Raw genomic sequence first — 13,598 nt, forward strand, 5'->3', positions numbered from 1 at the left:
AACTAAAAATCACAGCAGCAATCAAATAGCACCAAAAGAAAGCTGTATTAGTGACAAGAAAAGGAGGTAAAATTCATTTAGATAGTAGGTTGTATGACTGAGCAATAAACCGTTAAAGTGTGTGTCGTGTCGGAATGGAAAAAAAGTGTCTGGTCCTTTAAAAAGAGAACCAGAGATGAAGCAACCTCATGTATTTTATTACATTTATCAGTGGGAACATGACGGTAAACACCTACCCTGCTTTTAGTTTCATTGTTATCTGCTTAATTAGTCTATTAGCAACTGTGATAAGAATCCACCGACTATTCAGTCGAGGTTTGACCTGGAATCATTATAGCTGAGTCACTCTTCTGTGGAGTCCTTTCAAGCCCAAGCCTTCCCCCTCCTGGCTTAGATCTTCTGCTTTGCATACTGAGAGCTGTGATGACTGGGAGGGGCTGCTCTGCTGAGAGAGAAGCTCTGTGGCTGTAATATGATCCCTGTGTGCTCTGTGTGCACTAGATACTCATAGGAATGAAACTGCAGTTATTATCAGTGACACTTCCTACAGGCAGATCATACCAAAATGAAAGCACACAGATGAAAGGCTGCATTTAGCCTAGATAGCAGCATAGTCTCATATAGCCTAGACAGCACATCCAGAACAACTCATATAACCCGGAAGGAGAAGGGATATGAGCCGGCGGCCATATTTGATTTTTCCTGGAGCAATAATGGATAAAAAACACTAAAAAAGGCACACCAGAGCGGCAAAATTATGAGGTAGAGCATTTATTCTTTACATGCTATCAACTGATATGTTTATTTTGTGTGAAACATTCATCTCTGGTTCCCTTTAAAGTGGACCCAAATTAAAATAAAATATATTTTCTAAATTATAATAATAAATAGCAGCCTTTTTTCAGCTGCATGATGACAAATATAAAATATTTTACATTTATTGGAGAAACCCCTCCCTTCCTTTCAAATTGCCGGGACAGAATCCGGCAAAATGCTGGAGTAGGTAGTGTCAAGCAATGGAGGAATTGCTAATGGCTGTCACCTGTATAACCCTAGTTATGAAAAGAGAAGGGTGAAAAGCATGCACTGGCTTGAAGGAGTGTTTATTTATCTTTGTATGTGTCAGAGTGGTGCAACAAAATATTTTGAATTAAAAAAATGTTTGGTTTGGGTCTGCTTTAAGGGGTTTTAAAACTGCAGTCTTTAAGTGGTTAATAAAATGGGAATGGTTGGTGATATTAACTTTCTGTTTGTGGTCAGGGCCGGATTTGGACTTACTAGTGCCCTAGGCCCGGTACCACCACACACACACACACACACACACACACACACACACACACACACACACACACACACACACACACACACACACACACACACACACACACACACACACACACACACACACACACACACACACACACACACACACACACACACACACACACACACACACACACACACACACACACACACACACACACTCTCACTCAGGGTGCATACACACATCAGACCATAGTCTTTGGAAAATGAAAGATCACAGACCAATGTTACCCCCTTCCATGTAGTATGAGAGCCATACCTACACAGTCTATTCTATTGAGCTGAACTCCCCATCAGAAAGAGATCTTTGCAAGATGCTGCACACAAAGATGCTGTACACATTCAAAAGATCAGTATCTGCAAAAGATCCGTTGCTGCAAAATGCATTCATAGTCTATGATATCTGCAGATCCTCATACACACCTTGTTTAACAAACATTCATCTGCAGATCAGATCCACCAGGATGGATCTTCAGATCTGCAGATGATTGTCTGGCCATTTTGAAGTCGGCCATTTTGAATCCAACTTTTGTTTTTTCAATAGGAAGAGGGTCATGTGACACATCAAACCTATTGGGAATTTCACAAGAAAAACAATGGTGTGCTTGGTTTTAACATAATTTTATTCTTTTTTGAGTTATTTACAAGTTTCTGACCACTTATAAAATGTGTTCAATGTGCTGCCCAGTTTATTTATTTATTTATTGTATTTATAAAGCGCCAACATATTACGCAGCGCTGGACAATAAAAAGGGATACATACAATATTTAGGGGTGACATACAGCAAAATGACAATACCTGAATACAAGAAAGATCAGATCATGCAGCACAGTATGAGTACAAGGTAATGCTTAGTCAGTCACTGGATGGAGCATGGAGATTAGGCAAGTTAGGTTCACTCAGATGCATAGCATGGGTTCACAGTAATGGAGGTGCCAGATCAGGTTGGACACAAAAGGAGGAGGACCCTGCCCAAAGGCTTACAATCTAAAGGGTTGTGTTGGATTGTCAATGCAACCCTCTTCTCCCACTCTTCACACACTGATAGCAACACCGCGGGAGAAATGCTAGCACAGGCTTCCAGTATCCGTAGTTTCAGGTGCTGCACATCTCGTATCTTCACAGCATAGACAATTGCCTTCAGATTACCCCAAAGTTTAAGTCTAAGGGGGTCAGATCGGGAGACCTTGGGGGTCATTCAACTGGCCCATGATGACTAATCCACTTTCCAGGAAACTGTTCATCTAGGAATGGTCGGACCTGACACCCATAATGTGAAGGCAATTGTCTATGCTGTGAAGATACAAGATGTGCAGCACCTGAAACTACAATTGCTGCTGCAGTGGCGGAAAAAGCCGAGCCTGAACTGGTCTGCTCTAGTGCGCAGGCACAAAGGGCTTGCGCCTGCACAGTAGTGCAGACCCGGTCGGGCTCAGCTATTTCCACCGCAACCTGAGCAGAGAGCCACTACTGCGCATGTGCACAGGCCAACAAGGAGATCCTTGGGGTGGGCAGAGGACTGGATCCCTCCGCCTGTGGAGGAAGGTAGAAGCCTCTGTAGGATCCAGAGGCTTCCCCATCCCAAGGTAAGTACCCACCAGGGGCTATTAATCCATGGCCACCTTTAATGTGCAATGCAGCAGTGACTGGCTCAGTTTGTGCTCTTCCACTTGCAGTGTCAGTAATGCTGTGCATGGGTATAGAGGAGCTGAACAAGACTAATAGAGTCCATCCAGTGTTCAGCATTGACTTGGAAGAAACGCAGAAAACTCAGTCTGTTGCCCCCCCTACTTACATGGTAGTGATAAAAATTGGGCACTCATCAGCCAACATTGGATTTGTGTATGCACCCTTAGTTAAAGTGCTTTCACACAAGTTTCTTTTCTGGTAAGCTGCAGGGTCATAATACTTGGTGTTGGAGTTTCTTTAAAGGACAACTGAAGTGAGTCGAATATGGAGGCTGACATATTTATTTCCTGTTAAACAATACCAGTTGCCTGGCAGCCTTGCTGATCTATTTGGCTGCAGTAGTGTCTAAATAACACCAGAAACAAGCATGCAGCTAATCTAGTCAGATCTGACAATGTCAGGAACACCTGATCTGCTGCATGCTTGTTCAGGGTCTATGGCTTAATGTATTAGAAGCAGAGGGGCAGCAGAATAGCCAGGTACCTGGCATTGCTTAAAAGAAAATAAATATGGCAGCCTCCATATCCCTCTCACTTCAGTTGTCCTTTATTAATAAGACACATGTAAATAAGATAGAGGAATGGAGCATGATGGTATAATGATGTTTCTGTGCTTATTGCAGACATGTATGGTTACCACGGGAAAAAGATAATACCTTTCCTGAAGATCACCATGGCCTTGCCACGGCTTATCGCACCAGCTAAGCGACTCCTTGAACAGGGTTTGCGGTTTGGGAGTTTCCCGATGCATTGTTACCAGGCCTATGAAGCCAACATTGACTTTGAAATCAGGTATTTAATATTTTTATTAAAGTATCGCTGCCTCTCTTTTTAAATGTCTGCACCAAATATTGATCTGCTTCTAATCAAGGAAGGGATCGATTTTTGTGCAGTCCCACATTAAATCATGTGTGCTTTTTGCCTCTGTGGTTAACTTTTACCCCCTAACTAATTAACCCCTTGTGTCTCCGATACTTGGCCTTAGGATTCATGGAAGCCTGTAATGACTGCCATTCATAGGGATCGAATGCTATCACTGGGGTAGTGGTTCTTGGACACAACACTCTATAGATACATTAGTATGCTGCCGTTTAGCAATGTATCTGTACAGCATTGGGGTCCACAAATTGTGCGCCATAGCGATCGCATCCAGTCGCTACACACGCACAGACTGGGGATAATGGTGTGCTACATGCCCAACTAATCGGGACAAGCCAAATAATATATTTTGAGGAGCTTTATAACTGTGGCACTTGTCATGTGAAAATTAGAAAGGGTTAAAAATTAAAAAAAAAAAAACCTCTTGGTGAAAAATTACTCAAAGAAAGTCTAAACTGTCCCCCCAAAAATATATGTATCACTTTTATGGCATAAGTAATAAAAAAAAAAATTATTGCTGTATTAATAGGGACTGTTGATATGCCATAATTGTTAGAAATGTTAAAGTGTATCAGAGACAGGTCTGTTGGGAGGTGGGCGCTGAAATGGAGGGGGGAGCCGGAGCCGCGGGGAGGGCAGCCCGACCTCTCCCTACCTCTCCTGGGCCGCCCTCCGTGCTCCCCCCTCAGATGCAGAGCGCAGCAGCAGCAGCCAGGGAGGGAGCGCTGTATACAACATACCTCCCTGCGTTCCAAGCGCTGCTCTCTCGCCGCCGGTCTCTTCCTCTCTGCCGCCTACACGCTGATACACACGCTGGTTCCTGTTTAGCCGGAACCAGCGTGTGTATCAGCGTGTAGGCGGCAGAGAGGAAGAGACCGGCGGCGAGAGAGCAGCGCTTGGAACGCAGGGAGGTATGTTGTATACAGCGCTCCCTCCCTGGCTGCTGCTGCTGCGCTCTGCATCTAAGGGGGGAGCACCGAGGGCGGCCCAGGAGAGGGAGGGAGAGGTCGGGCTGCCCTCCCCGCGGCTCCGGCTCCCCCCTCCATTATGGGGGACAGCTACCTATCTAACCTACCCTGGGGGGCACCTACCTAATCTAATCTCTGCTGGGGGGCACCTACCTAATCTAACCTACCCTGGGGGGCACCTACCTAATCTAACCTATACTAGGGGCAGCTACCTAATCTAACCTACGCTGGGGGGCACCTACCTATCTAACCTATACTGGGGGGCAGCTACCTAATCTAACCTACGCTGGGGGGCAGCTACCTAATCTAACCTACGCTGGGGGGCACCTACCTAATATAACCTACGCTGGGGGGCAGCTACCTATCTAACCTATACTGGGGGGCACCTACCCAATCTAACCTATGCTGGGGGGCAGCTACCTAATCTAACCTACCCTGGGGGGCACCTACCTAATCTAACCTATACTGGGGGGCAGCTACCTAATCTAACCTATGCTGGGGGGCACCTACCTATCTAACCTATACTGGGGGGCACCTACCTGATCTAACCTACACTGGGGGGCACCTACTTAATCTAACCTACGCTGGGGGCAGCTACCTAATCTAACCTACGCTGGGGGGCAGCTACCTAATCTAACCTACGCTGGGGGGCACCTACCTAATATAACCTACGCTGGGGGGCAGCTACCTATCTAACCTATACTGGGGGGCACCTACCCAATCTAACCTATGCTGGGGGGCAGCTACCTAATCTAACCTACCCTGGGGGGCACCTACCTAATCTAACCTATACTGGGGGGCAGCTACCTAATCTAACCTATGCTGGGGGGCACCTACCTATCTAACCTATACTGGGGGGCACCTACCTGATCTAACCTACACTGGGGGGCACCTACTTAATCTAACCTACGCTGGGGGCAGCTACCTAATCTAACCTATACTGGGGGGCAGCTACCTAATCTAACCTATGCTGGGGGGGCACCTACCTAATTTAACCTACACTGGGGGGCACCTACCTAATCTAACCTACACTGGGGATCACCTACTTAATCTAACCTACGCTGGGGGGCAGCTACCTAATCTAACCTATACTGGGGGGCAGCTACCCATCTAACCTATACTGGGGGGCACCTACCTATCTAACCTATGCTGGGGGCAACTATTCTGGCTACATATATTAGAGGCACCCACCTAGCTAACCTGTACTGGGGCACCTTCCTATCTAACTTATACCGGGGGCGCCTGCCTATCTAACCTATACTGGGGGCAATCATACTGGCTACCTATACTAGAGGCACCTACCTGGCTAACCTATAGCGGGGGCAACTATACTGGCTCACCTATGCCTGGCTACCTATACTGGGGTACCTATTCTTGGCTACCTATACTGGGGGGACCTATACTACGTGCAACTAGACCTGGCTAACCTATACTGCGGGCACCCATACCTTGCTGGGGGGGGGGCGCAATTTTTACACACTCGCCCTGGGTGCATTTTAGCCTAGAAACTGCACTGATCAGAGATCTAAAAATAGCAAGAATCGATACTTACCCGGAGTTTCCTCCAGCTCCATAAACACATGCGAGTCCCTCGCCATCCTCCCTCGGTCTGACGTTCAGCCGCAATCAACCTCGGTAACTGCCTGGCTCATCAGTCGCGCCAGTCCAGGTCTACTGCGAATGTGTGGGACTGGACCCGACTCAGCCAGTTACTGGGGCTGAAAGGGAGACTGCAGGAGGAAGCCCCGGGTAAGTATCGATTCTTGCTATTTTTAGATCTCTGATACACTTCAACATTTCTGACAAAAAAAGGAGCGAGTGTGGCATACTAAGCGCACCACGGTGGGTAATGACAGGTATAGGTGCTCCCTTCATAGTAAAGTGGGCATTTCACCAGAAATTAATCATAAAGTGGACAGCATTTCACCAGATATTAATCGTTATGTAGGCAGCATTCACCAGAAAATAATCGTTATGTGGGCAGCGTTCACCAGAAAATAATCGTTATGTGGGCAGCATTAACCAGAAAATAATTATGTGGGGACCATTCACCTGAAAATAATCGCTATGTGGGCAGCGTTCACCAGAAAATAATCGTTGTGGAGAGCATTCACCAGAAAATAATCGCTATGTGGGGAGCATTCACCAGAAAATAATCGTTATGTGGAGAGCATTCACCAGAAAATAATCGCTATGTGGGCAGCGTTCACCAGAAAATAATCGCTATGTGGGGAGCATTCACCAGAAAATAATCGCTATGTGGGCAGCGTTCACCAGAATATAATTGTTATGCGGGCAGCATTCGCCAGAAAATAATTATCTGGCTAGTATTCACCAGAAAATAATCGTAATGTGGGCAGCATTCACCAGAAAATAATCGTAATGTGGGCAGCATTCACTATAAAATAATCGCTATGTGGGGAGCATTCACCAGAAAATAAACCTGTAAAAAAAAAAAAAAAATCACTCACCTGGCCGGCCTCTGATGCGCAGCTCCCCGATGATCCTTCGTGCTGACAGGCAAAGAGCAGGGCTACGGGAAGATAGCGCCCGAAGCCCTGTACTGGAGACACAAATAGTCTCCAGTGCCGGGGTTCGGCAGCCATCTTCCCGTAGCCCTGCTCTGCCTACGGGAGGCAGTGGGCTGCGGGGATTTCAATACCTGGGGGGTTCCGGCCGGGCAGCGGGGAAGAGAGGCAGAAGGAGGGGACCCAGGTGAGGGGGGGGACCTGTCCCCCCCCCCCCCTCCCCCTGCCGCTGTCCTCAACCCCTCCTAGCGATGCTCTTCCCCGACCATAGGGTGTCGTGTCACCGGGGCGCCACGCCCCCCCTGCGCCCAATGGTAGGGACGTCACTGGGCAAAGTAATTCACTATATCAGAAATGGTCATACTCAAGCGCATAAAGTATACTATAGTACTGTATCTTAATTCAGTCAATAGTTTGGAGTCATTTTTTCTTTAAAATTCTTCAGCAAGCGAGCACAGACAATGTCTATGTAAGATCGAAATGCACAGTGCTCAATGTGCAGGGATTTGCATGCAATTTGCACAGGACGCATAGGTCTCACCAGTTAATGCAGGTACAGTGCTGAAAGTGTGCTCCTCTGTGCAGCCTGGATGATACTGTAGCATTGTATTAATGCACAAGCAAATCCCAGATAACAGGCAGCTGCTTAAACAGGAAGCACTGGCCGGTGCTTCTGAGGTAATCCATGCAGGCCTAGAGTAGTGTGCAGATGGCAAACAGGAGACAAGTGGCTGTCAGGCCTCATGCAGGCTCATGGGTCTCCAACTGACCTATGATGCATGTACCCGACCACTTTCCACTAAAGCCAGATACAGAATACCGAAAAAAAAAAAACCACATGTTTACTATGGCAGTTCTATTATTTTCGAGTTTACTATATACGTTGTTCTCATATACTTATAATGATGATTGGCCGGGACCTGGACACTTAGTTTACTATATCAGAGTTTACTATGAGTTTATACTTTAGTTGATTAGATAGATACATACATGCATGCATACATACATACATACGGTAGATAAAATGGAGAGGCACCAGTCTGTTGGTGATGGAGACCTGTGATGTGCTGTAATGTTATTTTTTAAAAGTCAGTCATAATGTTTTTCAACAGTTTTGAATGTACCTTTGTGTATATTTTTTTTCCCTAAAATGTTATGCTAAATAATTGCATGAAAGTGTAACGCTGAACTTGGGGTTTTGTGATCACCTCTAAACACTCTGTGGGTTTCCAGGTTTATGGTGGACAATGACATTGTTGGCTGTAATTGGATTGAACTTCCAGCGGGAAAATATAAGATTCGTAAGGAAATGCAAGGGGCAAGCGACAGCAAAGACAATCATGGCAAGGTGAGCAACAGCCAGCAATTCCGAGTCCACGCCCTGCTACACCACTGATTCCGAGGCCACGCCCCGCTACACCACTGATTCCGAGGCCACGCCCCGCTACACCACTGATTCCGAGGCCACGCCCCGCTACACTACTGATTCCGAGGCCACGCCCCGCTACGCCACTGATTCCGAGGCCACGCCCCGCTACGCCACTGATTCCGAGGCCACGCCCCGCTACGCCACTGATTCCGAGGCCACGCCCCGCGAGTTGTCAGACATTCTGTAACCTCTCCTTTCCTTTCAGGTGTCTCTTTCTCAGTTGGAGGTTGATGTCAGTTGGTCGGATCTCATCAGTCACCCTGCGGAGGGCGAGTGGCAGAAGATTGCTCCTCTTCGGGTGCTGAGCTTTGATATAGAATGTGCTGGGAGGAAAGGTATTGCAACATTTGCATTATGATAGCCGTCCACCACCTAAAACATTATATCCTCATACTAAAAATGTCCAACAGCCATTATGAAAGCCTTTAAAAGCGTAGGAAACCCTGTTCATGTTCCGAGATCATGCCCAGTTCATATGCCATCATTACTGGCTGAGCCGGATCATCCACAAGGCAATCCTAGGCGGTTGCCTAGAGCATAGGTTCTCAACGTGTGGTACGCGTACCCCAGGGGGTACTTCTGATGGTTCCAGGGGGTACTCGGGCTTGATATAATTAACCAAGTATAACAAATTTAGAGTTTTAGATTATGATAAATCCTATATAAACAACACCAATTAGTATTTTAGCTAATTAAAAGCAATAATAAATGCTTGGAAATGGTTTAGAACCAATTATTATTTACTATGATTAAAAATATATTTGTCAAGGGGTACTTGAGATAATGTTTACTATGCTAAAGGGTACTTAGTGAGTACAGGGTTTTAAAAGGGGTACATACCAAAAAAATGTTGAGAAACACTGGCCTAGAGCCTGGAGGAAGTCTAGGGGCCTGGTAGACTCTCTTACTAAAAAAAAAAAGCCAGGTGACCATCAGCGGCTGGCAAAAACCACTATCTTGCTTAGGGCTCCGTATCATCTTAATCCTTTTCTGATTACCATCCCCAATAAACTTCCTGGTTGACCTGAGTAGAAATGGTGGAATAGGAGGGGGCCCTGAGGACAACAAGCAGTAGTTAGAGCTTTGAAAAACTTATGGGAGCCCTACAATTGATTTAAAAACGGTATTTCACTTTTTCCTTTACGTGTCTACAAATAAAGTGATTTGGTGATAAATAGGTTCTTCAACTATTTTAACAGGTTTTGTAAATTATCATTACAGTAATAGAGGCAGAGCATCAGCAGGACAGCCAGGCAATGTGCACTATTTAAAAGGAAATAAACATGTCAGCCTCCATATCCCTCCCACCTCGGGTTCCCTTTAAACTGGAGCTGTCAGCCATACTATCTCAGAAAAAAACCACATATAAGTAGATAAATACTTGCTCTACTTACATAACATATGTATTGCACTGTCCATGTTTTTGATTTTAGTGATTTTTTTTTTTGTACAGTAATAAAAGAGAAAATCCTTCTCAGCATTTCCCATTTTAACTGTGGCTATTTTGAAGCCAATCCTGATGTCATTTCCTCCCTTAGGCCTAGCAGAGAGCGGAACGTATACTGTACAAACAGACCAGTATGTGAACGGATCCAGTGTTAAACCAATGGATCCGTTCACATCCATCTCCTTGTATGGATCTGTTGTCCGTTCCGCTCAACGGGCAAAAAAATGCAGCGGGACCTAATTTCCTGGACCATTGCGCCCAGCGGACTGGAAATGGAAAGTTTTTCAGCTACATAGGAAAACGGACATTTTACAGCACACTGGCTATAAAAACTGACCTTTTTTACTTGATCCAGATGGCATGATCCGTATGGCCGGTTACGTGAAAACACGCAAATGTGAACCGGGCCATACTCTCCTCTGCTTGATTGTGTATGCATTGCCAGCCCTCCACTATAGAAAGTGCATTGTCTCAGCATGAGAAATATTGGCCAATCAGAGAGAGGAACAGAGGTGTGGGAGGGGGAAACAGGAGGGAGAGAGGCTTCAGCTTATCAGACTTTATTAGTTAAGTCTGAGGGGAAATTAGAGAAGCAAAAAAGGACAACCCAGCATGCCCTGCAACTTCCTTTTTGTGTACCAAATTTTGTGTATACCAAATAAGTCAGGTAAACTGGGTAATGATCATTTATCAACAAGAAAAGTAATAGTGATTTTAACTTTTGGATTGCCTGGTTAGCATCCTTATTACTTGTTTACCAGATAAAAATAATTGATTTTGATTTTATGCCTCACAGTTTACACTTGAAAGAGGAACTGCAGTGAAAGAAACACTTTTTTACTATATTAATTCCTAAATTATGTAGTCAGTGTTTGCCCATTACAAAATTTTTCCTCTCCCCGATTTACATTCTGAAATTTATCGCTGGTGGTGACATCTTTAGTTCTGCCAGGTGATCTGTACAGAATGTTCGCTACTTAGAGTTCTATGCACAGAGGCAGATCCTGCTTGCTTGACAGTTGGAAAAAAAACCTGTTATTTCCTACAATATAACTACCGTAGGTTCACATACAGTAAACTGTCAGGACCATGGTCATGCCATCACACTGTTGGAGAGGTTCCACATTAATATCAGCCACACACACGCTGCTGTTAAACTCCCCGTCAGCGGTAAATACTATTCCCCCCTCGAGTCATTGCAACTAGGAGGGAGGTGTATTACTCTTGCGTGCCCTGCGCATCATAACATTGTTGCTATGTGGTGCCTAGTTTTGGTGCCTGGCGGTGAGCGCCGTGCTCTGACACCACCTCCTTCAACTCAGACTACCATAAACTGAGGAGTCTGATTTTTGTACCAACTTCACAACTCTGATAAGTATTAGACTAAGGAGTCGGAGTCGAGGAGTGCAAGCAATTTTGGGTACCTGGAGTCCGGAGTCTGTGATTTCATAGACTAAGGAGTCGAATGATTGTTGTACTGACTTCACAGCTGCCTAGGTGTGACAAGGCAGAGTCAGTGGTCCAAGGCAAGTGATTCAATGGTAGTATTTAAAAGGCTTGCATTTTGAAATGTTTAAATTGTTGCTCTGTTTCCCAGTTACTTTATATGAGGAATGGTGTGAAAAAAGTAACAGATAATTGTCTGATTGTGGTACTTTTTTTAAATTTTATTTTTTTTCCATGCAGGAATCTTTCCGGAGCCTGATAAAGACCCTGTAATCCAGATAGCCAACATGGTTTTACGGCAGGGAGAAAAAGACCCCTTCATCCGTAATGTTTTCACTCTGCGCACCTGTGCCAGTATCGTCGGCTCTCAAGTGCTTTGCTTTGAAAAGGAAGAGGCCCTGTTAAAGGTACAATGTCCCTGCAAAATAGGATCAACCATGCATAAACTTTATGGCCCATTGTAGCCAATCAGATTTCAGTTTGCTCATGTCATGTCTGTGAGAGAGCTGGAGATCTGCTCTCCAGTGGCTGGATAGTGTACTGGTGAAGGGTACTGCCTTTGACGTGGGAGACTAGGGTTTGAATCCCGGCTAGGGTCACTATCTATTCAGTAAGGATTTCAAGGCAAGACTCCCTTATGCTGCAGGGTGGCCTCCTGTTTGGACATTGTGGCCAGTACGACAATGCAGAAGTTCAAAAAATATAGTGCATTAAAGTCACAAACGCGAGCTGCGTCCTCATTATGAGAAAACTAAATCATCTATGACCCGGGTCATAGCTCATTGAGGGCTTTTGTTAGCTCTTATTGGGGGACAATCGATTACAGTACAATGATATATAGAAAGTGACAAAGCAGTAAGGAATGTAGTCAATGAAAACACAAGCTATGATTCTATATGGTGCTAATGTATAGTGCAATGTAATGAGTGGGTGTTTATACACCTGTGAATCTTCCTAAGAGCAATCAATTGCATTGGCAGTGCAAAAAATGGAGGGGTGGTGTTACCTGTGTTTACCCATACAAACCAATAGAGCATCCTTAAAGGATATGTCCAGGGAAAAAAGAAAAGCAAAAATCCTCTTACCTTGGGCTTCGTCCAGCCCCTGGCAGCCGTCCTGTGCCCTCGCCGCAGCAGCTCCAGTAGCTCCAAGTCATCTCCGCTGCAGAAGCCGACCTTGCCAGGTTGGCTTCCAGGTCGGCTTCTGCACTCCACTTCTACACCGCTGACGTCATCAGGACTGTACTGCACAGGCGCAGTAGTTCTGCTGGAAGTAGCCATCAGAGGATGGGTACATGGTGGTCCTGAAGGGATGGACATGGTCAGAAACAATGCTCAGGTAGACCGCGGCATTTAAATGATGCCCAATTGGCATTAAGGGGCCTAAAGTGTGCCAAGAAAACATCCCCCACACCATTACACCACCAGCCTGCACAGTGGTAACAAGGCATGATGGATCCATGTTTTCATTCTGTTTACGCCAAATTCTGACTCTATCGAGACTCCGCAGAACAGGCAATATTTTTTCAGTCTTCAACTGTCCAATTTTGGTGAGCTTGTGCAAATCTGTAGCCTCTTTTTCTTATTTGTAGTGGAGATGAGTGGTACCCGGTGGGATCTTCTGCTGTTGTAGCCCATCCGCCTCAAGGTTGTGCATGTTGTGGCTTCACAAATGCTTTGCTGCATACCTCGGTTGTAACGAGTGGTTATTTCAGTCAACGTTGCTCTTCTATCAGCTTGAATCAGTTGGCCCATTCTCCTCTGACCTCTAGCATCAACCAGGCATTTTTGCCCACAGGACTGCCGCATACTGGATGTTTTCCCTTTTCACACCATTCTTTGTACACCCTAGAAATGGTTGTGCGTGAAAATACCAGTAACTGAGCAGAT

General features: G+C 45.5%; 1 protein-coding gene across 2 annotated transcripts in view; it reads left to right on the forward strand.

Moving 5' to 3' along the window:
• The window catches only part of POLD1 (DNA polymerase delta 1, catalytic subunit), a 171,538-nt gene that overhangs the window by 24,886 nt on the left and 133,054 nt on the right, over nucleotides 1-13,598 (forward strand). For both annotated transcript variants that reach the window (XM_068241332.1, XM_068241331.1), the window contains exons 6-9: nucleotides 3,636-3,804; nucleotides 8,621-8,735; nucleotides 9,022-9,151; nucleotides 11,950-12,116. In XM_068241332.1, the coding sequence (XP_068097433.1) occupies nucleotides 3,636-3,804; nucleotides 8,621-8,735; nucleotides 9,022-9,151; nucleotides 11,950-12,116 (581 nt within the window). The remainder of the gene's footprint in view (nucleotides 1-3,635; nucleotides 3,805-8,620; nucleotides 8,736-9,021; nucleotides 9,152-11,949; nucleotides 12,117-13,598) is intronic.

The sequence above is a fragment of the Hyperolius riggenbachi genome, chromosome 6 (genome assembly GCF_040937935.1).
Source record: "Hyperolius riggenbachi isolate aHypRig1 chromosome 6, aHypRig1.pri, whole genome shotgun sequence".
In the NCBI taxonomy this organism is placed as follows: domain Eukaryota; kingdom Metazoa; phylum Chordata; class Amphibia; order Anura; family Hyperoliidae; genus Hyperolius; species Hyperolius riggenbachi.